We start from the raw sequence: 26,631 nt of genomic DNA, 5'->3' as shown, positions 1-26,631 counted from the left end.
AACTTTTTTTCTCAAACATTTTTAAACAAAATTAACCGGTTTTTCAAGACACCTACTAACAAAATGTTTTTGGTGCCGTTAATATGTTAATGTTAAATTTTATATTCAATTTGAGGCTCCAAAAATAGTGTTAATAGTATTTTATATGCTGTATGTACTTATCTTGTTATACACTCATGATATAACGCACATAATTTGTACTATTTATGAAGCTTGGTCATAGTGTACACAGATTTAGACCCTATAAAAAACATTTTTTGTTGAATTAACTGACACAAAATGTCCCGCAAATTATAGTTTTTTGAATATCTTAAAAATATTGTTGTTTTTGGTCTAGATGCTTTAACTCGAGACTTTAACTAAACTAGAATGTTTATATTATGCACTCTGTAATTATTCTGTTATTGATGTCATTCGATTTTATGACGGTTTTTAACCATGATATCAGTCATGGAATTATTTCTTCTTGAAAAGTTTCACACATAATTGCAGTAAACATTAATTTATCAAAGGCTATGCGGAAATGAACAACCTAACGTTGATCGTTAACACAATAATTCCCGAAAATATGTGCCATTTATGTATGTCTTGATCTGCATCCCGGGCGATGTCGGTTGGTCCGAGTCGGTATTTGAATTTTCGTTTTGTATGTAGAAAACTCTTACATTTAGTAGGACAGTCTAAATTTGTGTTTTTGGATTTCGATGGCATCGCTGAACATCTATGAATAGTAGTTTGGATAGCCTTTTTGTTAAACAACAGTGCATGATTGCAGACGAGGGGTATAAATAATATAACCTAGAGGTATTATATAATAACTTATGTAAGTACTTCTATTGTCTAATCCGATAGTAGAATACCGGCAGCGGCGATCATATTTATAAGAACTGTTAAAGGATAGACAAGAAGATAACTAATAAGAAATGAAGATATATGTAATGAACTAAGTATAAACATTACAAATGACAAGACATATTATAAATGATGAAATGTTTACAAGGCGGGAAACAGGAGATCTCCAAAAAATACTCAATTGCAATTTAAAAGCCAAGAGAAGTTGTAGGAAAGTCACAAAAAATGTGGTGGTAAGTTATAAAAGTGGTAAAATGGAACAGAAACACCATCAGTCTGTAGTAATGAAAAAATGTAAAATGGTGATCCCACGTTTCGTTCGAAAAACGAACGAAATTTTCTATCAGTGCGTATTGCTGAAAACATGGGCTTTTAACAACAACATAGTCCACAAACTTCAAGTGACTCGAGAGAGCTATGGATCGGAGAATGCTCAACATCAAGTTCAGCGATCGCAAATCCATTAAAGAAATAAGAAGTAGATCAAAAGTAACAGATATAATCCAAAAGATTGCATTGTTAAAATTGAACTGGGCAGGTTCAAGAACAAATAAGAGAAGTAGAGCCTCAAACCAGATGGACTGATGACAGTGAATTACTGGCTACGAATGGATGCAAAAAACAACAAACAGGAATGACTGGACACATCTAAGGGAGGCTTACATCCAACAATGGATGAAATAGCTGTTGATGGTCATTATTTTGCGAACGATTTCCGAAGTGGAAATCGAAACGTCAAATAAACTTATTTCAAAAGTAAAATTGTGATGTATTCCCAACAAAATAGTAAATTATGTTAAAATAACATGGGATTGTTGAGAGAGCTAACCACTCCCTTGTTTCCAATCAACTTCTTCAATTCATTCGATGAAGAATAGCGATTGTTTCCTCCCTATTTTGTCCGATAATTTGCAGATTTTGGCATTTCTTATTACCGTATTATTTTTTCTTTATAAATTGAATGAAGTTGAGATTATTTAATCAGGGATATTCCCCCTTTTTTTTTCATTTTTTTTTAAGGAATTAATATGAATATTGCTTTTTTCTAGTTCGTACATAGTTGGGTTGGCTTTTAACATTTAACTGATAGGATTGATTCGGTAGATGCAGTTAAGGCTAGTGATGTTCAATGTACGGTGAATGTAGTGATCAATTAATTTTGTTTTGAGTGTTTTCAGAATGTTTTGGTCTTCTTTGTTGTAAGCAAAAGTGTAGAATGCAGCTTACGTAGTACAGGAACCAGATAAAAACAAGGTTCTAGAGCGTCAAAGTGTTCTTCCAAGAGATCATTGTCCACTGGGTTGAGCAAGGTGTTCAGCAAGATTGTAAAATGAACTGGAAATGTAACTTTCATTTTAGAGGTTCTGTCTAGTCTCTCTCTCTCTCTCTCTCTCTCTCTCTCTCTCTCTCTCTCTCTCTCTCTCTCTCTCTCTCTCTCTCTCTCTCTTTCTCTCTCTTTTTTCTCTGTCACTTCACAACCCTTCTTGGGCCTTTGCTGCCTATAAACGTTGCCTCCATCATATCTTCTCCCTAATCTTGTATTCACCTGGTATTTAAACGTTTTAAGATGTTATACGTCCATCTGAGTCTGGATCTGCCTAAGGGTTTCTTGCCGACTGGGTTTTCCTCCCATATCCATCTAATGAGCCGTTCGTCCCGGGCTCTCTGTACATGTCAATCTGCACTCTATCTCCTCGACATTTCGAATCATCCTCAAAACGTATCTCTTGCATTTTATCCTGTAAATCATAGGTGGCTCATTGGTTACGCTATGGATTCATGCTACCCGTATTAAAAGTAATTCTTCATTATGGAGGAGAGTTCTTGATTAGTGGTACCGAATTGGGCACATAACTTCCCAATGAATCTGACTTTTTTTCTCACCCTGTCGAGGGTGTTAATATCGTGCTTCCAAGTGAGGATAATCGTTTAATTGAACTTACAGGTAGGTGACGGACTATTTACAATCGAGTCTTCCGATTTTAGGTGATGCTGGTTGTCTCCAATTCTACTGTGCGGGTCTTTTAATAGTATTGCCTGGGCACATAACTTCCCAATGAATCTGACTTTTTTTCTCACCCTGTCGAGGGTGTTAATATCGTGCTTCCAAGTGAGGATAATCGTTTAATTGAACTTCCAGGTAGGTGACGGACTATTTACAATCGAGTCTTCCGATTTTAGGCGATTCTGGTTGTCTCCAATTCTACTGTGCGGGTCTTTTAACAGTATTGCCTGTTTTCATGGATTAAAAGTTACTCTCCATAAGTTGACGGTGTGCTAAATCAAATATCTTTAGGATTTGCAGAATATGTGGTATGGATTAGACAAGTGGCTTATATAGACTAACTAAATATAGAACCTCACATTTCTAGGATAAATAGTTTTCGAAGAAGTGATCTGACCTAGATGAAGTCGAAGTCTCTTCTTTCGAAGGATATAATGAGCTTCCTTGAAGTGGATCATCTTCAATCGACATTTAAACTCCTTCGTCCAATTATTTAATGTTTATAACGAAGATTACAAAGTGGAAAATGACGGTGCATATTTAAATTATTCATTTTGTTAAAAAAATACAACGTGCAACAACTGTAATAAACAACACATTCAGTATTTTATACAACTGTAATTTATAGAATTAACAATCTAATCATGTAGTTGTTTACCTTGTAACGTACTTATTCGACTAAATCGTATAAAAATAATTCCACTTCATTTTAAATATTCCAAATTGTCTACAAATAATTTTGATACCGCTACCATCGGTACCATCTAACTTTCGGATAAAACCGCAATGAAAAAACAAATTAGTCTTCTCTTATCTACAATTGATACTGACAATTTACCGAAAGCGACCATGAATTCGAACGTTTGTTAGATAATTGTGGACATAATATCACCTAATTTCCTATTGGATAACCTACAACATTAACATAGTAAATTGATTTAAAAAATGTATCTCAAGGTAAAATTTCGAATGATTGACTTTCGTTAAAATAACAAATAACACATTTTAAACTCTTAGACGACCAGGAAAATGAGGGGAGGGTATTGTCTTGGAACGTACTAGAGTAAGATCCCAGAGCGATCAGACATAACTTATTTTCACACAGATGAAACCTTAGAGTCTCAGTCTCGTCTCGCGTGCTTTGAATACCTGCGTATTTATGAAACTTGCTGAGTGACACCTGGGCAGGTACCAGGTGAGAAAGGTAACTAAAAATAAGAGCTATTTAACTTAAATTTACATAACTGATTTTTATACATATTTTGTAGAATATTATTTTGAAAATACTGTAATAAGTGTCAGACACTTGTCATGGACCAGAACTTTTGTCAGACGCTTTAAAGCTCCACTAAAATTAAATGAACTTTACTTACTTTTACATGTCTGATTTTTAAATATGTTATTGATGGAACTATAATTATGTTATATTTAATCAGTCAGACAAATTAGAATGACCAAATATCCCTCAAACACAAAAAATAGTTAACCAGAAGTATGAGCGCGAGAGTGCTGTGCTTGCATTTCAGAGTGAGTGAGACATTGCGATAATTATGTAACGATATATGCATAATTTAAAAAATGATGATTCGAATGTATGGTTAAACGCAGGCACCGGAAATAATCAGAGATACATTAATTTGACAAAGGTTTACGAGTACTTGGGACCATCTTTATGTAGAAGTTTGCCAGGGTTTCACGCTCTAACGGGATGTGACTTTAATTCCGCCTTTTTTTAAAAAGGGTATTCAATATATTATTGAAGAAACATGAATATCAGCGAGCTTTCATGCAGTTTGAAGAATCAGAGTTGTTTACCGATGAAGCCACCCAAAACTATATTTTCGAAATAATCCAAAAATTTATCTGCGAAATTTATAGTTTTCCTGATACGTGCAACATTAATGCTGCCCGGCTTCAATTGTTTTTAAATAATTACAGCGTATCTAATATTAACGAAGAATTCGATCGCAAAAATTTAAAAAATTTTGATGCTAGCAGTTTACCACCATGCTAAAGTGAGTTATTCCAACAATTCCGCCGTGCTAATTACATTTTTAGCATATGGAATAATGCAAATGCAAAACAACCAACCATTTTAACTCCTGAACACAATGGGTAGAGATTAGAAGAAAACCAATATCACTTTCATTGGTTTGATGGTGACCAATTACCAGCAAAAGTTAGTGAATTCCTTCAAACTTCAGGTATTATACTTTGATTTCAGGTTTAGAATTTATTATGTTTGTGATTTTCTGCTTTTTAATTCTTTGAACTATATTTTGCAGAACAACCAGCCAGCAACAACATAACTGATAATGATGAAGATGATGACTCGGATGAGCAGCATCATGATTGGTTGAATGATGAAATTTGTAATAATTGCGACAATGAATATGATGATTAAAATATAGAAAAATATTTGTTTCAATCAATCCCAGTTGAAGATTTTTTACAAAAATTATTTTTTTTTAATTATCCTAACTAGTATCTTTTTTACAATAAAGTAAATATAATTTCTTATGAAACCAAAGTGCTCCGAATTAATTAATTATCCCAAATATCAATACATTAATTTACTTTAATATTTATCTTAATGCTAGAGTTCATCACATTAAAATAGAGATGCAAAAATATTTAATCGGATCGAAAACAGTAAGTATTCTTAATGAATTTGAATTGTTTACTTTGAGGCTCATGCGCACAGCACTCTCGCGCTTATACCTCTAGTTAACTAATTTTTGTGTTTGAGGGATGTTTGGTGATTCTAATTTGTCTGACTGATTAAATATAGCTTTATTATAGTACCATTAATAACATATTTTAAAATCAGACATGTAAAAGTAAGTAAAGTTCATTTAATTTTAGTGCAGCTTTAAAGCGTCTGACAAAAGTTCTGGTCCATGACAAGTGTCTGACACTTATTACAGTATTTTCAAAATAATATTCTACAAAATATGTATAAAAATCAGTTATGTAAATTTAAGTTAAATAGCTCTTATTTTTAGTTACCTTTCTCACCTGGTACCTGCCCAGGTGTCACTCAGCAAGTTTCATAAATGCGCAGGTAATCAAAGCACGCGAGACGCTATTGAGACTCTAAGGTTTCATCTGTGTGAAAATAAGTTATGTCTGATCGCTCTGGGATCTTGGACTATACGAGGTTTATTCGATGTCTACATTGGGTAACACAGGTATATTATAGTAAAGACCATATCTCATGGCCGGTTTGGGATTAAGCGATGATCAGTGAGCCTCAAACAGTTGTTACTTTAAAATTTAATTCCCCGTCATTTCAAAATCGATTAAATTATTTAATTTCCTATATTTTACGTCCAATAAGAATGTTGGATTTTGTTTTATTAAAAGCAATTGAAATCCATGTAATGAAATAATATTTATATATAATTTACCTATTACACACAATAAAATTTATATTGGTATTATTAATGATTGTGATGAACCGATTGGAGGCCTTTGAAATGTGGGTATTTAGAAGACTACTCCAAATTCCCTGGACAGATCACACAACAAATGTCGAAGTATTAAATCGAATGGACAGAGAACGAATATTGCTGCCAATAATAAAAAGAAGAAAAACTGCTTATCTTGGTCATATATTTCGAAATTCCAAGTACCAGTTCTTAAAGCTTATTATGGAAGGGAAAATAGAAGGAAAACGGGGCATCGGAAGAAAGAAATACTCATGGCTTAAAAACATAAGGGATTGGACAAACTTCGATGCCCATGCACTCTTTAGAGCCACACAAGACCGAAAGGAGTATGCCAGAATTGTCGCCAACATCCACTAATTGGATAGGAGGATAGGGCACCATAAGAAGGAGATTATTAATGATATTTTAAAAACAATAATCACGTTGTTTACTAATATATAATTCAACGACCATATACTATTAGCTAGTATCACGAAGACATGGTTTACCTAAATTATCTGAGTGAAGATTAGCCATTATATGCGAGTAGATTACTATACTTTGTGCACGACAGTCAAATAAATTTATCCAAATTTAGGTAACACTTTTTTTCATGAAACCATTTAAATTCATCTATATACTATAAATACTAGTTAAGAATACTACATAAATTAAATAATAAATAAACTGAAACTAAAAATAAATTAATCAGCTTTATTTATTGATATTTATCGTGACGTCTTTCGCTTTCACATTGGTGTAAATTGAATAATAATGCCTTTTATTTACTTTATGACATCCTCCAATGAAAATGCTTCTTTTCAATATCTGATAATTCATGTCAATGTCTGATCTGACATTAACAAATTTCTGATGAATCCTTAAAAAGTATTACCTAATCATTTAAGTGTAATGGATTTTAAATTTGTTTATATATGCAACTAATACTAATTGCTTATACTTACCCAGAAATTTATACCTCTAAATGATCAAGTTTAATTTATATAAACTTTTCATACCTCTAGAAAGGTGATTCCGCCATCATGTGACACTGTAGTCCGTTTTTTTTTCTAATAATAATATGTTCATTGAAAATATCCTACGAAAATAAGAACTTTGATTATTGGGTAAGCCTATATTATACACAACATGTCACAACAAGAAATTAAATAAAAATCATTCAAAAATGACGATATTATATATTTAGCAGTGCTGACTGATACAACAGAGCAGTAAAATGTTATACATAGAGATGTAAAAGGTATCTCCACTTACCTGGTCCAATATTAATTAAATTATCAGAATTTAATCCCAAACCGGCCATGGTAAATGGTCTTTACTTTAGTAGTACAAAGAACAGTCTAACCAATTGAGACAAAAATTCCCTATCACCAAAGAAGAAAACAACTATTTTGTCAGTGGAAAAGATTAATGTCTTCTTCTTTTTGGCTTTTATTACGTGTTTCGAGGTTATTTGTGACAATATCTGGGCCAATTGTTTAAGAGACGTGGACACAATTCATGACAGTATTAACTATGCCAATTTATTAGAATGACGTTCCAACATAATCAAGGAAAAAGTGTCTCATTGATACAGAAGAAAGTGCTTCTCCTACAGGATAACGCTTCTCCAAAATTTTTTAATTGCAAAAGCCAAAATTGTTGAATTGTGTTTTGAATGATACAGTAATACGGTAGCATCATGATACATTGAGAAGGAGACATATATCTCTTATAATGATACAAGTGAGTACTATTAGTCTTATTCCAAAGTAGGTATATTTATCCCATTTGGGCCCAAAATACAATAGTGTTATAAAGTTAATTTCTGTATAAAAACGCGTGCTAATGGACCACTGATGCGACATTGGCTTAAAATGATATTAAGATAATTTATTAATCCTTAAAAGAAACAATAGGAAATAAAAAATTCTCTTACAGCATCATGCTATACGTGAAATTACATGAATTGTTCAGAAGAATTTAGGAAAATCAGCCCGTTATTCTCCAGATACACATTACACATCAATTTTTATTCACGAACTGTGTCTCATCTATAGTCACAAAACGTATAGGTATGTACTTAACCTAGACAGAAATTTCATCATTTCACAGAAACCAAATATAACCGTTAAATTTGTTTTTTGTTATTAGTTTTATTGTTATGATGGACGATTTCAAATCGCATTATAATATAAAAGTAATCGACAATAACCAAAAGGTACAAGAAGTTGTCGACAATAACCTTAGGATTTAAGGAAGCACTCGTTAGCATCAGTGTAGAACTCATCGATTAAAAATGACCAAAGCGGCGATCGTCAATGAACAGAGAGTCGGAGAGCATGAAAAAGTTCAAGAAATCATCATAAATGACCGAAAGGTGGTCAGGAGTATCACCGTGTATAGTTAGTGCAGAACTCGCTGCTTATCATTTTATTTCTTATTCATTTCATCAGAGTTGTAGATGTTAATGCTGTTTCAAATTTAAGAAAGAAAAGGGTTGAGAAATAAATTTTTGAGTGGGGAAAAACTTTGCATTGCAAAAGAGTAACCTTCGTCGTGTAAAATTTTTTGTACTTGTATAATTGATCGGAGCCTAGCTTCTGATCATTTATGAGCACTTCTTCGCTGATCCTCATTGATTATAATCTCTTTGAACCATGTAGCATTATGTGGAAAAGGAGAGATGAAGACATAAGCGATGGGTTCTGCACTGAAACTACTGAGTAGGTACTACCTAAATCCTATGGTCGTTGTCGACAACTTCTTGTACGTCTTTAAGTACACTCTGGCCGTTGTCGATTACTTTTGGGAAATTCTCTTAGCACCTTTGGTCATTGTCGATAACTTCTTGAGCTTTTGTTGACGAAAAGGTTATGGGAGAATACCTCGGGTCTCTATCATCAGTCACCCTGATTACATGGTTACCAAATAGGTCCATTAGTCCGCTTGATCTGCTACCTACATTTTCACAAAAGTATCGAAAGTTGAAATTATGTATTGTCAAAGTGCGAAACTGTTGAGCCAGAATTTACCCAGAAACTGAATCAAATGATGTCAACATTTAAACTTCATGTCATATTTATATCTGAACACAGTTTGCCCATATATGAACATAGTTTGTAGATATGTACTTGGTCTATACCACTAATGGATAACACAGTTTGTGGGAAAATTTATATACTATTTATAGTAATTTATATAAATATATATAGCAAAGTAACCAAACTGTTAAAATATAATTATGTCATTTTTTAACACAAAAACATCTACAAATTTACATTGATATAAATATTAGATCAGCTGCATTAAATGACGTAATTTATCTAATTTACATCTATTTTTTTTTTCAGAAACTAAAATCTCAAATTGCCGTCGTCCTCAGACAGTTAAGTGATAGTTCAACGGACCTCAAAGCTGTACTTGCAGCGAAAATACCAAAGGAACAAGAACGGGTCAAGAATTTCCGTAAGCAGCATGGAGGTTCTAAAGTCGGTGAAGTTACCGTTGACATGGTAAGTACAAGGATAGTTATTTGATAGTTTAGAGGAATTTGAACACGACATAAATGTATTGTTAGGCAAATTAATTGATTTATTATGAATATTTCGTTCAGAAAACGTCTGAACGAAATTAACGTTGTCTATTGTTGGAATTTAGTTCTATTTATCTATCGTGCATTACCCTAAAAAGTTGGAACAGAGGTCTCTTATAACGTATAGTCCTAAAGTTTTGGGAAAAATTTCAAAAGCATATAACTCTGACCACAATAATCTTATATTTTTATTAAATTATTCAACAATTTAACTTAACTATCCTTATTATAAATCAAAATTCAAATGACAGACAAGGATTATTATTTTCGATTTGCCTAATAATTCCCCTGACACGTTGCATCATACTTTGGACGACCTCGGCGTCAATTTTTCTAATTTTTGTATATATGCGACGTCTTAACTGTTCCTGATTTTGTGCTTCCCATCCGTTATTATAGACTTTCCGACTTAATATTGCCCAGAACTCTTTTGAATTTTATTTCATCAGGTACATTTTCGTAATCGTTCGTGTAAAACCCATCGTTACCCTTCATCTCAGAGTTGGACAAAGTAAAATATTTTTCATCGTCCATCACGATCAACTTGTTGACAAAATGCACTCGCCTTAACGCGCGGCAACATCTCGGAATTCTCTCTAATTGATCCTCTGTGTATTTTGGAGCTTTCCTTCTTTTCCGGTAGATAATATTGTTACTCGATAGGGTCCTGTATAACATGAAATCTTCTGGCCAGTTTTCGCTGTGAGACCCCAATTTTGTTCTTAGCTGCTTCAATCAATCTTGCCTCTCTTATAATGTTCAAAATCCGCGGTCGGCCACTTTTACGCAAGTTAACACATGGTATCCCTTCTTCACATTCTCTGATTGTGCGATAAATTGTCGATTTGCTTATGTTTTGATCTCGATAAATATTAACAATATCTCGTTTCGACATTCTCCCAACCATATTATAAACACCTCGACGAATATCAATTTTATAAGACATTTTGCAGAGCACAAACCAAAATATTGTGCTTTGTTTATTAAATGTCAATAACTGATGACATTTAAATTCCATGGCCTTCTTTGTTAAATGCATTTTGCTTCTCAATCAGACCAGGTGAAATTTTTCCCAAAACTTTAGGACCATACATTATTGTCTTTTCTATTGCCCATCTCTCTCCTATCCAATATTACTGTCATTTATCTTGTCCCAGTATAAATATTGTATTTTTATGGGTTTAAGCCACAATTGATTGTAATGAGAATTACATTATAACTTCTTTTTAAAAAGGATTTCCAGTGCGAAAATCTATTTCAAAAAAATTTTTATAAATTAAGAATTGGTATTAACCTGTAAATCTTTATCAGTTGGTGTTTTATGGCAGCCAATTTGAAAGTCAAAACAAATGTAAAATGTAATTATCATATGATTTATTCCCATATAAATATAGTATTTTAACTTAACGTGTTACAAAATTCATAATATTACTTTTTTGTATTCCCATGGTTTCCAATATTATATCTTCCATCTTTTCATCATTGTTAAACTTCGATTATTTCTATTGTCATATTCGATAATTTTCCATTTTGGTATTCTAATATTGCAAGTTCATATTCACTATTGCAAGTTCTGCAATGACGAATTACATGAGAAAAGGAAGACATATATGAATAGTATTGTAAGGAGTTAAAATGTAAAACTCAATAGAGTTCGCTTCTGAATGCCGAATGAACAAATGCCACAAAATCTTAGATGTAGAAGCAAAAATCAGGCATAATAATACTGTGGAGGGTGAAAGGGTGAAAACTGGTTTGGAATGAAAAATAGGAAAAAGTATAAAACAGGTTAAGCAACAACTGTGGTAATGCGCTCTTTTTCTGGTATTCCAGATTTAATTGTTAGGAAAATTAATAGAAACAACAGTGGACAAAGTGGTTCAGAAAATCAGTACTCCATTAATTATGGATATATTCAATAACCACCTTTCTAGATATAGAAAGCGCATTTAATAATGTACTATCAAATTCTATGTATGATGCGGCAGCATCAAAAGGGATATCCGCTACCGTAGACAACTAGATCAAAGCAATGCTAGAAAATAGGCTGATTCTAACAGGTCTGCAAGGAGAGGAGATTGTGGCCAAAACAGCTAAGGGGTGCCCACAGGAGGGAGTGCTTTCTCCCCTCCTGTGGTCACTCCTGGTGGATGACTTGATCTCGTTCCTTGACGCATAGGGGCTAGAAGTGCAGGTCTGTGCGAATACTCTAGTAATTATGGTAAGAAGAAAATATGGTGTTCTATTCAGTACACTCCTAAGAATATTAAATATCCTTACTAGGTAGTGCGACAAAGAAAATTTTCTGTCAATCCTAGTATAACGGTAGTAGTTATTATTACAAGGAGACGGAACCTAGATAACATCCAGGTGCAGGGTCTGTATGGAGAAACTGTCAAAGAGGCGAATGAGGTCAAATATCTAGGAGTAATACAAGATAAGCGGCTAACTTTGAACGCCCATTTGATTAGAATAACCAACATAATTACGTATGATGCACTAATAAGGTTGTCTAAATGCCTACAAAAGACCACCAAAGAAAGGTTGAATAAGCTTCAACGACAAGCATGCTTAATCATAACAGAAGGGATATCGACGACCCCAATCACCTCTATGGAGGTCATGCTTGATCTCCCTTCATTACATATGGATGAACAAGGAAGCTAAGGTAGAATCATACAGAAGGCTAATACGACAGGAAGCAGGGACACCGGTCTCAAATCTGGAGAGAATATTAAAACATCACCCAGAGTTGGAAATGGTACCAGATGTAATGCAACCTAAATATAATTTCGAAAAAGACGTTTATCGTCCTCCTCCCGGAAGGGACGAATGGGAGTCAATTAAAACGAATCTTATAATGATAGATCAATGCAGATGGCTCTAAAACCGATGAAGGAGTTAGAGATGAGGTATACAGCGGTAAACCTAGACTAAGCCTTGATGAAAACCTAAATTATCACTCTACTGTCTTTCAAGCGAAAATTTATGCTATAGAGATGTGACTGGAGGAACTAATAAAGGGGAACTGCAGGAACAGATGTATAAAAATTGTATCTGATAGCCAGGCGGCATTAAAGGCACTGGAATAAAATCGGATTGACTCCAAGTTAGTTTGGAACTGTCTTTAGAATCTGATTCGGTTCGAATAAAGATAACAAAGTAAGTTTACTCTGGTGCCTGGACATACTAGTATTGAAGGAAACGAAAAACCAGACCTACTTGCCAGGAGAGGAGCAAAAAAATCATACATAGACCCAGAACCTGTCGTTGGCATAGCAAGAAGCGCCACCAAAAGAGCAATATCGGACTGGGTGTAACGAATAAAACGTAACAATTGGTACGACCAAATGGGTCTCAAACATTCGAAAACTTCGAAGAAGAGATCCAAAGATCTACTAGATATGAATAGGAAGTATCTGCGTATCATCGTAGGTCTCCTAACAGCACACTGTCGCCTCAAGGGGAGCACGAACAAAATAGGACTAACAGAAAGTGCGAATTGCAGATTCTGTCAAGCTGATGACGGAGCGGCGGAACGCGATGAATTATCAGCTGGAGTCCTACGACTTCTTAATAGTGTCAGCTAATTTTTATTTGTATGGGAAGATTGTATCACAATATAAACATAATGGGATTATTATCATATTTATTATATTGTTATGATATCTGTTTGATGTAATATTCCCATTTAACCCGAACCTGATTGGAGTGACCTTCAGTACTTGTCAAGGCAGTCTCAAGGAGCTTCTTTTCGAAGGTTCCAGGATTCCTGGGTCAGTTGTTAAGGTATTAGACATAGTGCTCCACATAGTGGGACCATCCAAAAGCCTCCCAGCCCAACTTCTCCTTCTAGGTTGTAGAAGATTCTCTCTGGTGGTCAGTATGCTTACCATCCACTGTAGGCTCAGACGACATCTACATCTGCTTAGATTGGCGGATGGCAACGGTGCTGTCTATGTGATGAGGAGGAGAAACCCTCCTCGCGTGTCCTCTGGACTAACACTAGCCTATCAGAAGTGGCAGATCATGGATTCGGCCTTTATGCAACCGAGCCAAATGAAGGAGTTACTCTTAAAGAGACTTGTGGCTTTCTATGAGGCCACAAGGTTACTGAAGGATTGGAAGTTTGGAACGGCAAGAAGAGCTCAGATTTGGAGCCCTGTTGATTCTAGCAGATATGGAAGCCCGGAGCTGCCTGGACCGCAGAAAAGCCGAAGCCAGGTTCTTATGGCTCTAGTCCGTATTATAGGGATGATACAATGGATCTTCGTTAGGTCTAAATGTTTGAAGAGCTCACAAATCGACACTCTCCCGATCTACCATATCCATAACCATAATAATCCCATTCAAATTGAAATACTCTTATAAGCGCCTTTCCAGAAATTGTCTAACAAATTTGGTATATAGAAATAGGAGGATTGTTTCTTTTTTTTAAGTTCACAAATAAGTACTATAAGTTTTTTTATTTTTGTTTTTTACTTATTCATTTGTAGTAATTTTTCTAGTGTATAAATGTGGTATAAACATGTTCTACCTATCGTAAACCCTTTCTGATCTTCAGTTATTTTGCTATTTGTAACTTTTTTTATTTTATCCGTCATCGTTCGTATTGATGATTTACCTTTAGTCCTTAGTAATCCTCTCTTGCTTACTATCTCCTTTCTTAAATATTGATTTTTATATATTCTTCTACATTTGTATTTAACTGTTTTTGCTATATATTTACTACCTTCAACATAAATATTGCGAAAATCCAATGTATTTATTATGTGACTTCGAAATTTAAATATAACTCAAAAGCAGCTACAAAAAAATATCGTTCTGATAATGAATGAAGTGCTTATAAATCAGCTTGTCTGGTGATGTTCCAAAGTTGTTTTTCGTTTCGTTCTAGGAGTATATTTAGCTTAGTTGTAAATTTTGTTTTCAATTATTTATGCGATAATCTAAAGCTGGTTTCCTTTTTATTTATGGCTGATCACAGGATTATTTACACTATGGTTGTAAAATTATCAAATTGGAAATACTTTAAAATTACTGAACGTAAATAATAAAAATATTACTAAAGACAGGAGGATAATATAAGGCATTAATTAACATTTCAGTTGCCGAGATATGGTAGAATTCTTCGAGAGGTTCTGTGGTAGAAATTCAATAAGAGTTCCCGGTGAATATGTGTGGATTGTGAGAGACATAAATATATGAGGAAGTAACAACTAGTGTTTGGACAGGTTTTAGAGAGATTAACAAATTTCACGTGAAAGTAAGATTGATGTGGGTTCGGTTCCTAGTACTTGTTTATTCTCGTTAGTGTTAGATAGGAAAACAAGGAAACTATATGGTAACATTCTCTGGTGCTTAACGCTGATGATGTGTATGTAGGAAATACTGAAATAGGCTTAGACCAAAAAGTATTGACGAGCTCTTGAAGAAAAACTTTTAGAACAAAAATAAGAATAAAATGGTAACTTGGCATATTGAAATGTTTGTCAACATTCATAGTTTTACGATCGGTATTACAGAGTAATGGAGAAATAGATAGAAATGCATGCAGTAGACTTAGGGCGGGATGGATTATGTGGAAGGAAGCGAGTGGTGTGTTGTGAACAGTAATATTCCGATGAAACTGAAAATTCTACAACTGTGATTAAACTAGCTATGGTGTACGAAACTAAATATTGGCAGGTTAAAAAAAGAGACAAGAACAGCGAATGCATGTGAAGAAAATGAGAATGCTTAAATGGATAAGTCTCCTTCTGATGACGCTACAACCATTTGTGGGTCTTGGCTTGCTTAACAACGTTCTTCCATTCTGTCCTGTCGGAGCAGAGGACGCCCACCAACTAGATGGACTGACGACCTGAATCGCGTTAGCAATAACTGGATGCAAGCCGCACAAGAGAGAGACAGATGGAAAGAGCTGAAGGAGACCTATCTCCAGCAGTGGAAGCATACAGGTTGATGATGATGAACCATCGCTACAAAGGGTTGGTCCAAATATCTTTTTCAATCTTTTGCTCTCAAATATTCTAAATAGATTTTCATCACTGGTTGAAAAGGTCCACGTTTCACATCTATAGGTGACCACTGGTCTAATTACTGTTTTGTAGATTCTAAGCTGTTCCATTATTCCATGTGAGGCAGAAAATCGAGAAGCCTGCGCAAGGGTGATCGCCAACGTCGGATAACTCTTATATGGCACGTGAAGAAGAAAATTCTAAGCTTATACTTACGATTCAGTAACTTACTTTTGATTAAGCCTTTGTATGCATAGAAGCACTTATTACCGCTAAGAATCCGTGCTTGTATTTCTTGACTGACGTTGTCGCTGTCATTTATTATTGAGCCTAGATAGGGAAAGCTGGAGGCATATTCGTTGGTATGGTTATCTACCTTCAGATTCTCATGTCGATTCGACTTTGTGCGCTCCATATATTTTGTTTTCCTTTCATTTACATTTATACCAAATGCAGCTACTTTCCATTTCAAATCTATAGCTTTTTCGGTTAATACCCTTCTATTGCGGCTTATTATGGCAACATCATCCGCATATGCGCATATTTGCGTGGATCTTGTATTAGTAAAGCCGTTCATATCTAGGTTTCTGATAATAGATGGATAAATGGAGTTATACAAAAGGAGTAATACGATGATTTTATTAGAGGACCACAGACCATGATCACCACAACCACAGATAATCAGAGACAGAGATATTTGGAGACGGACAATACATGATGACCACTACACTCCCTCAGGAGGGTTAGAACTGTAGAGAGAGGTATTAGGGAAGGTCTAGGGGGTAGCACCAATTGATAACAAAATGAGAGAGCGTAAATTAAGATGGTTCGGGCATGTTTAAAGTCGTAAGACCTAATATTTGGTCAGGGCCATCTATTCCGAAGTGCAAATTCGCGTTAACCTTGCGTAGCTACGTCACTTGCAGCGTAGTATTAACATTGCCCTTAGTTGTATACATACGCACTCTTAACTTAGTCACCCTAAATATGGATATTTTGCATATTATTTTACTTTCTTCATACATTTCAAATAAAAACAAATGTTTATCATGTTTTCTTAGTCAAATATGTTTTTCATAAACTTTTAAGAAGTAACAAAATTTTTATATTATATATAATTGATGAATATATACTTAAATTTAAATAAAACAACAGTCACTTACAGAAGTCCGATGCCAATTTTTAAAATAAATGTTACGATGGCGTTAATATTCTTGCTAAATAACTATATATAAAACATTTTTTAAACAATTTACGTTTAAAAATATAAAACTATATACATTATGCGATAGTTTTTTGTATTTTCTTTTATTAGTACGTGGCTAAAACCATTTTTTTTATTAAAATCTTTTATACGGAAGTACACACGTAACCGAAAAAATATTTTCTTAGCATCTTGATGACAATCAATATTAACACTTGCGGACAACAGACTTGAAATATATTGCTTGCCAGTAAATATGGTATCTCCAGTTTTTCCAAATGAGCCATAAATTCGTTAGAAGGTTTATATAGTCCACCTTCTGTCAAATGATTGGTCCAGACGTAAGAAGTCGACTTTTGGTTAGTTAAATTTGGTAACTTGCGTTTAAACTTGCTACAAATAAATCCTCCTAAATGCCCTAGTCCATCATATCCTAAATCATCGAGTTCTTTACAGGACTATGTCATCTCCATCCGTAAAATTCGTGTCAATGATTGTTTTTTTTTTTTTGAAGCAAGCTTTTCTACCATACTACTGCCAATAGTTAATGTAGGAGTACTATCGTCTTCTACATTACAGTAATTTAAAAAGACACATTCGTTTTTTCCTATTAAATAAGAACGCAGTCGCTATTTAAAATCTAAAGAAGTTGGATGATCGTTTAAACCACCTTTCGCTCTTATGACCCCAAAAGAATTCTCCAAGGGATCTTGGTCTAAGCGCCTTGTCAAAAGGTAGTATATATTATATTGTTTGTCTACATCTTCAAGAAGCAACTGCAAAGCCTTATTTGATATAAGAATACCTACAATATTTTGGAAAATGTTATAAATGTGTTTTTACTTTGATATATTGTGTTACCTTTTTGAAACGAAACCCATGATTTCTTGCCTTTAACTCGCATTGTTGAAATCATGTCAGACATTCTTTTCAAAATTTATTTTGCGCTTATACTCCAACAGAGCTCAGGTTTCATCATAGGCAAATTCTTGTTGGGAACAACATCTTTTTTCAAACCCCGATAATTTTTCGCCCGATAATTCAGCAGTTGATGCTTAAGATTTACATAAAAGTCAGTCTCTGTAAAATGTTTTGAACAAATATAAGCCGTCTTTGGGTTAAATTTATCTTTCCTACCGGTGGCATGCACCCATTGTTTAATTAGATTTTTCTCTTTAGGGAAACGAAAAAACCTCGTGTCAGGGCAACGATTTCGCTTGATCTTGTAATCAAAGGAACAGTCAAAAACCGCTCAACGCATATCGTAAAAATTAAAAATATAACTGTGAGAAAACTTCGAAACTGATAATTCCACTCTAGAGATGCTAGTTTTTAACTGATTACGCTGCGGGTGACGTCACTCCCTGGCCGACGGTCATGCGGCGTGCGCAATATGTTACCTTCGTCGTTTATTATACCATGATATTTGGTAGATACAGGATAAATTTTTTGATTGAACGGTATTTTTGAACCGTTTAATAAACTGACGAATATCCTGGTGAAACCTAGCTTTAAATTCTGTATTGTCATTAAGTTTTTCTAGATTTCAATGACTTTCGCGATTATTGTGGAAAAAAGTGAAGCAGAATATAATTGTTTTTGCTGTACTGGTGATTAACAGAAGGTTAAAAGAATTACGGTTAATCGAAATTTTGTTTCCACGAAAAAGTGCCACTCACAATTAAAACTTACAATGGAAAATTCAAAGGTATCAAATTATATTAGTTTATTAAGCTAGAAAAATCTAACTCTATAATCAATTAATTCTATGTTTTTCTTTACTTTCTTCCTATAAAATTCGTGAAATATTGGTTTTTTCTGTAAATTGGCATAATAGTTCATTTAATTATACCTACACATTACATTATTAAAAATATTTTTATAATCTGAAGTTAAATTTTCAGAGAAGTAATTACTTTTGAGGTTTACTTAACATTAACATAATTGATAAAAATAAAAAAAATACTATAAAATATACTGTTAACAACGCATTTCATCCACATTGAAGTAATTAATATGTCATCTATTCAAAATTTATCTCCTTTGATGTCAAATAACCGTAATATATGAATTAATTTTACACCTCTGTAATTATCATGTTCCGTGTTTCATTACAGATGTACGGTGGTATGAGAGGAATCAAAGCCTTAGTAACGGAAACCTCAGTCCTCGATCCCGACGAAGGTATCAGGTTCAGAGGCCTTTCCATTCCAGAATGCCAAAACGTTCTCCCCAAAGCACCAGGCGGCAGCGAACCACTCCCAGAAGGTCTCTTCTGGCTCTTGGTCACCGGTGACGTACCTACCGAAGCTCAAGCTAAAGCACTATCCAAAGAATGGGCCGAAAGGGCTGAACTGCCCTCACACGTCGTTCAAGTCTTGAACTCACTACCGACGTCAGTGCATCCCATGTCACAGCTTTCCGCAGCTATTACCGTGATGAACAGCGAGAGTAAATATGCCAAAGCTTATGCCAGTGGAGTACACAAGTCCAAATACTGGGAGGTAAGTCTAATTCACATTGATATATATATATATATATATATATATATATATATATATATATATATATATATGCTGTTTTGCATGACATTTGTTGTCTTTTATGACTTAAAAGAAACTCTCCTGAATATTTTATTATACAGGTAAAAAGAGTCCAGAAAATTATGAAAGACCTGTATAGTGAGTCTTAAAAATGTTAATAGTAATGTTTCTTTAGTGATATTGTAGATTGAAAGTATTTATATCCCATGCAGGTTCGTCCCGATCAAATTACGTGTTCTTATTGAATGTCTGAAACTTCTGAATCTCTTCTTTTGCGGAAAGTTTTTCAATAGACACGAACTATTCGAATATCTTGTTATTTTTCCATTTTAGGTACCTAAGACATCTGATCCTGATCTTTAAGAGAATAAATTATCTGCGTTGTTCCTGGCTCTTAAGAGCTTAAGATCTTTAGCGTGTTTCGTGAACGCTATTTTTGATATTTCACACATTTCTGCCCCAGTTGTTAAGAGACGAAAACCCTACTGAAACTCTAAAAAGCATACGAACAAGCTGAATTTTGCTGAAAATGTCAATTTTGGGACCTCAAAAAAGATGCAAAAAAGTTTCCCACTCCTACCTTCGGGCTTTCTTCTAAAAACCTCCCTCGTACGGGAGAAAATGGAAATCATTGATTTACCAAACGTAAATCGATATTTATTCGTTTTCCCCCTACCAGATGTGTTTTAGTGGGAAGCTCGGGGGTAGGAGCGACAAACTTTTTTGTATCATTTTTGGGGTCCCTAAATTGACATTCTCAGCAAAATTTATCGTGTTCATCTCGTTTTTAGAAATCAAATCTCTGACGACTGGACTATAATGAATATCGTAGGTATCGTAATATTTTTAATTTCAGAGTTCCTCGTTTATGTAGTTCTTCCCTTATCCTTCCTTATTTTTTAATGACAGTATAATATGTATGTAAATGAGCGTTTCCGAAATGCTGTCAAAAAAGTCACTACATTTCCTGGGGCAGATATTGAATCTGATCATCAACCACTTGTAGCAGATATTAAACTAAGGTTAAAACGAATTCAGCGACAAAAACCAAAAACCAATGTACTTGACGATATAAACATAAAGCATAACATTAAAAAAGAATTTAACAATAGAATAAAAAACATCGAAGAACAACTAGAAGATCCAGAAGAACTATGGAGTGAGTTTAAAAACCAAATTAACGAAATCTCCACAAACAATGATTATAGAAAAAACTTAATCAAGAAAAATAAATGGATGACAGACTACTTCTTGAAATTAATGGAACAACGTCGACTGATAAAATCTAATGAAACAGAATATAGACACCTGCAGAGAAGAATAAAAAACGAGATCAACTTAGCCAAAGAAAAATGGATGAGAGAAAGGTGCGACGAAATGGAGGATGTAATATCTAAACACGACTTATTTAATATGCACAAAAAACTAAAAGAAATGAGTAACATATTTAAAAAACGAGTTCCCTCTGTACTCCTTGACAATAATAACAAAATTATTGTAAATGAGCACGAAATAAGAAAATAATGGCAAATAATGTTTATATCAGAAGGAGGAAGATAACAGGAATGCCGAATTCTACCAAAACTGTACTGACGGCCCAGAAATTATGAAATGCGTGGTAGAACACGCTATAAATAATGCTAAAATTAGAAAAGCTTTTGGTCCAGATGATACACCAACTGTTGCTGAAACTAATAGAGGATGATAACATAAAAGTAGTAGTAAGACTTTTTAATTCAATATATAACACCGGAGTGATTCCCACGTATTGGCTCAAATCCATCTTTGTCGCAATACCTAAAAAACTCAATGTGATAAAATGCTCAGAATATCGATTAATTAGCCTAATGAGCCACACTCTTAAAATTTTCATAAGAATACTTCACAACAGAATTAGACGCAAATGCGAAGAAGATCTGGAAGATACCCAATTTGGTTTTAGAAATACTATGGGAACCAGGAAGACACTTTTTGCGCTTAACATCCTGTTACAAAAATGCCGTGACCAAAGAAAATATGTTTTTGCATGTTTCGTGGACTTCGAAAAGCCATTCGATCAAGTACAGTATGTAAAATTAATGCAAATACTAAAAAATATCGGAATAGATGACAAGGATATTCGTGTCATTAAAAATTTGTACTGGAATCAAACTGCTATCGTAAAAATTGAAGATAACTACACCGATGAAATCTCCATACAACGACGAGTTAGACAAGGTTGCATTTTGTCGCCAACATTGTTCAATGTTTACTAGGACCAGTTATTTAAAAAGTCACTTGAGAGACAACCATATGGAATATAAATCAACGGGAAACTTCTTAATATGATTAGATATGCAGACCATACAATAATTCTGTCAGATAATATTGAAGGTCTCCAAATTCTGCTTGATCGTATTCATGAGGTAGGAGAGGAAATGGGCATTAAAATAAACTCAAACAAAAACAAATTTTTAGTGTTTAGTCGTGACCCACATCCCGATGCAAAGCTTCAATTAAACGGAGTCCAAGTTGAGAAAGTTCTCAAAATGACATATTTGGGAACTGTGATAACGGACCCACTAGATCCAGATATAAAACGTAGAATAGCAATGGCTAAAACTATTTTTATGAAAATGAAGTCATTTCTTTGCAATAATCATCTCAGTTTAGAACTAAGACAAAGAATGGTTAAGTGTCATGTATGGTCCGTGCTTTTGTATAGTGCAGTAGTGTGGATGCTAAAAGTATTGATCATGAACAAAATTGAAGCATTGGAAACGTGGGTTGATAGATGAATGCTGAAGATACCTTGGACAGCAAGGAAAACTAATGAAGAAGTACTAAGGAGCGTCAACAAAGATAGAGAACTGCTAAAGACTGTTTAACATCAAAAATGTCTTATCTGGGACATATAGTATAGTCTATATAAAATATTACAACTGATCGTTAAAGGCCGTAGAGGTGTAGGAAGAAAACAAGTTTCTTGGTTAAAAAACATTCGTGAATAGACTCAGATATCAAATACAGGACAATTATTCCATATTGCAGAAGATCGAGAAGCCTTCGCAATGGTGATCGCCAACGCCGGATAATTCTGATACGGCACGCGAAGAAGAAAAAGATAATATGTATTATTCTCTAAATACTTCTGTTCTTTTTCTTTATTTCGTTCTTTTTTTTTTATTTAAAGTTCTTAATTGTAATAAAGATATCTAGTTAAAAAATATTTATATAATTTTTGGGAGAGTTTGTTAAATTGGTTTGTTAAAATTTTAAGCGATCTTTCTAGTTTTTCAGTGGTACACACTGATTAGTTATTTTGTTAAGGTAATATATTCCCTCACTACCAATTTACCAATATATTGAATAGTGAGAGAAGAAAATTAAATTTGAAAATTTAAAGTGAATATTACTTTGTTATTTTTTTTCACATGTATAATCCACAATAGTATTTACTTTGAAACAATGACGATGAAGATCAGTATCAATATAACAATGATGATTTGAAATAATTCCTTCGAAAGGAATTACCTAAAAACTCAGACTTGACAGTGATTTAGAACATGACTATATAATAATATTCCACTTGCCTTTAAAAAGATTTTCTGAACGGATTAGATCGTTTAGTAATGGCTTGTTAATGATAATATATATGATACTTTGAATTCGTCAATATGATAAGATAATTATTTGTCTGTAAATTTTAGTTGTTTTGTGGAGATATTTAATCATTCATGATAAATTTTGCGGTTCATGTTTAGAAAGTTGTCCAGGTATGTCTGTTTATGAGAAATTGACAATAGAGTCACACACAAGCCCAATAACTGAAAGTTATGTAAATAATTTATAAATTTTTGTTTACTTTCAAATAATACCCTAAACAAAACACAAATATCAAGGATATTTGGGCTTGTTCTAAAAACTCGGCTTGTTTGTGTTACTTTCAGTTTTAATACCCAAGGAACAGGGTATTATTTAATACTCTGTTCCTTGGGTCACTTTTTCACTTCGAAATCACATCGAATTTACCTTATATATTTTGCATTTAACAGCTTCTTAAGTCTAACTTCGACTCGATATATTATGATGTTCGCTACAAAGGCTACAGGCTTTTTTGTATTTTATTTACTATTTTGTTCAAAAGCATTCTGCGCAGTTTTCTGGTAACCACCTAGTCTCTTTTCATCTTGTGTAAAAAATTTATCTCCTCGCTATTTTGTAAAATGTTTTTCCAAGTATGTATGTGTATTTTTTTTTTGTTTGTGACCTTCGATTCCTAGGTTTCGACGGAAAAGATTTGATTTCACTTTTAGAGCTTCTGTACAAGTTCCTCTATGAATCCTGGTAGGATGAAATACGTATAAGTGAATATACAGAGGCACTATACGTGAAATCAAATCTTAACTGTCTTTTCTTTTATTTCGGTTTACTCTTTATGAGTATAAGAAACCAGTATACCAAACATTTTTGCTTATATGAGGAGACATGTCGTGGAATGCAATTTTTAGATTTCCTATGTCTTTCTTTACATCTTTTTCATCGTCTGTTTTGCCTTGCAATGCATAGAAAGCACAAATTAAAGTAAAAATCTTTAAGTTTGGTGTCGACTAACAAGAATTCTTCGCATTTCTATCTCGGTGTTTTATTCTCATATGTCACCATACCGTCCATACTGAAGCCATTTTATTATAATTTAAAATATTTACTATCTTCTGTCAAGGCTTTTACAAATTTTTTTACGAAGTCCATGTACATAACATATAAAGGATAGTATATCAATACACCACTAGAAATGAACTAGTCAAAACAGAAAGGGCAATGGAAAGAGCAATGTTAGGTATTTGAATGTCAGATAAAAAGAGAAACAAACGACTTGGTAAGATCAAAAACAAAAGTTTCAAAGTTTAAAAAAAGAACAAAAAAAGGAAAGAAGATCAATACACCATCACTATCCAGTCACAATCTTTCACTACTGATTATATTTCTTCCCCCATATTTCCAACCGTATTTATTACATGCGAGTCTTATCCAGTTTTTATTAAGTTTGTTCAGTAGTTCGGTCACTCTTCTCTAGCAACCCTTTGTACCATCGATTGTCCTTCTTTCTCGCTATGTGTTTGGTCCACCTCCATTTGTGTCTCATAATCTTCTGTATGACGTCGCACACCTTAGTTATTTTTCTTAATTTTTTAGTTCATTTGTCTAAAGCTATTAAATTACAAGTATAGAACGCTCTATTTTTCTTGGCGTTTCTTTCAACTTAGTAGCTGAAGACTTTGTTAGGATCAAACACTCTTCTTTTCAGCCCTCTGTTTTCATATGCAGCCCATCCTCGATAGTTATTTCGTGTGTTATCTCCCGCTCGCTCGCTCTTTTTCTTTCTCTCTAAGTTGATTTGATATCACAGATATTTATATAGGTACATTCACCAGTTCTGTTTATTCTCCGTTGATATTAATGTGCTGGTTCAATACTAAAGTTGTCATCCTAGATATTTTTATGTTTAAATCAAACTTTTCAGTTGTCTGAATGAGTTCATATACTATTTCTTTTGCTATTCCTAAATATTCAGCTGTAATAACTATTTTATTGGCGAAACGATAGTTCAAATATTCTCGATTTATTTAATTTTCTTTTTTCCAATTTTCCAGTCTAGATTTTTGGTATATCCTGAACCATGTGGAATAGGTCATTTATATTCTATAAATACTGTTGTTAGAGTACAAAAAACTAGTTTAAGTTGACTAGAACAAAAAAGTAGCTTTCTAGTTCCTATGCCTTCCAACTATAACTTGTTGCTACTTTCTTATCCATATTTTTGGACTCTCCTCCAAAACCAGAAGAATTTGGCAAGATTATTTAGAAAATTGGTCTGTATTATTTTTGTACATTCCGTCTGGTCTAAATCCACTGTGTTTCACAGTTTTTTCTCCTGACATCAATTTCTTCTTATATTCTATTCTACAGTAATGGCCATACAATGTACCCAATGTAGGCATGGCACTGATGTCCCTGTAATCTATATATTCAGTTTCCCCCTTTTTTTAATATTGACCAAATATATATTCATTATCGTCAGTTGGCGCTACAGCCCTTCGTGAGCCCTGGTCTGCTTGAAAACATTTTAGTTTTCTCGTTCGAGTGTCTGTCTTCACAATCCCCTTGCTCCAATCTCGCTTAAATAATGTTTATTTTGATCGTTTCCACCAAAACATATATGTGCTTATTGAAATTCTTGAATATTTTGTGGCACCTTAAGATACAGTCAGTGGTTTGATGTTTAAGTAAATGAATTTTCTTTTATTATGTACCGGATGTTATTATATTATAAAATTTCATTTCAGTACACATACGAAGATGCCATGGACCTCATTGCAAAACTCCCCGTTGTCGCAGCCACCATCTACAGAAACTCATTCAGGGACGGTTCCGGAATCGGCGCCATCGACACCTCCAAAGATTGGAGTTATAACTTCACAACTATGTTAGGATATGATGATCCTACATTCATTGAACTAATGAGATTGTACCTGACCATCCACAGCGACCACGAAGGTGGCAATGTTTCTGCTCATACTGTGCACTTGGTGGGCTCAGCCCTCAGCGATCCCTACCTCTCATTCGCTGCTGGTATAAATGGATTAGCTGGACCACTCCACGGATTGGCCAACCAAGAGGTAAGTCAATACAAAATAACTATCTATTTAGAATAGAAGACAGCTACAGTTCGCGTCTCAAATACGAGACACTCATTGTTTCAGTCTGAAACAAAGCGTATCCGCAGAACTCTTTAGTACGTCCTTGGGGCGTCCTGAATAAAATATTATTCCTTTCAACTAAAGTATAACATACACTTTTACCTACTTTCCTATCAAGTAAGATATGCTAGAAGGTGTACAAAACCTCATGGATAAACGTGTCACAACACAGCTCATTAGATTTTAATTCATTTGTAACAATATTATCCTTCGTATTTGACTCAAACATACTGGTCTTCAT

At 34.0% G+C, this 26,631-nt stretch overlaps 1 protein-coding gene and 1 long non-coding RNA gene across 2 annotated transcripts in view; one reads left to right on the top strand and one right to left on the bottom strand.

The window, feature by feature from the left end:
- Positions 1-26,631, top strand: part of kdn (citrate synthase) — a 72,202-nt gene that overhangs the window by 31,226 nt on the left and 14,345 nt on the right. Inside the window, exons 2-4 of the mRNA XM_072520274.1 lie at positions 9,642-9,803; positions 19,225-19,611; positions 25,977-26,309. Of these exons, the coding sequence (XP_072376375.1) occupies positions 9,642-9,803; positions 19,225-19,611; positions 25,977-26,309 (882 nt within the window). The remainder of the gene's footprint in view (positions 1-9,641; positions 9,804-19,224; positions 19,612-25,976; positions 26,310-26,631) is intronic.
- LOC140440915 (uncharacterized) lies at positions 3,406-8,285 on the bottom strand. The gene is made up of 3 exons (XR_011950952.1): positions 8,228-8,285; positions 7,254-7,387; positions 3,406-3,769 (listed from the first exon to the last, which is right to left on the bottom strand). It is a non-coding gene; the product is annotated as an uncharacterized lncRNA (long non-coding RNA).

This window comes from Diabrotica undecimpunctata, chromosome 1, assembly GCF_040954645.1.
Source record: "Diabrotica undecimpunctata isolate CICGRU chromosome 1, icDiaUnde3, whole genome shotgun sequence".
Lineage (NCBI taxonomy): Eukaryota > Metazoa > Arthropoda > Insecta > Coleoptera > Chrysomelidae > Diabrotica > Diabrotica undecimpunctata.
This window is presented reverse-complemented; position numbering and strand designations above follow the sequence as displayed.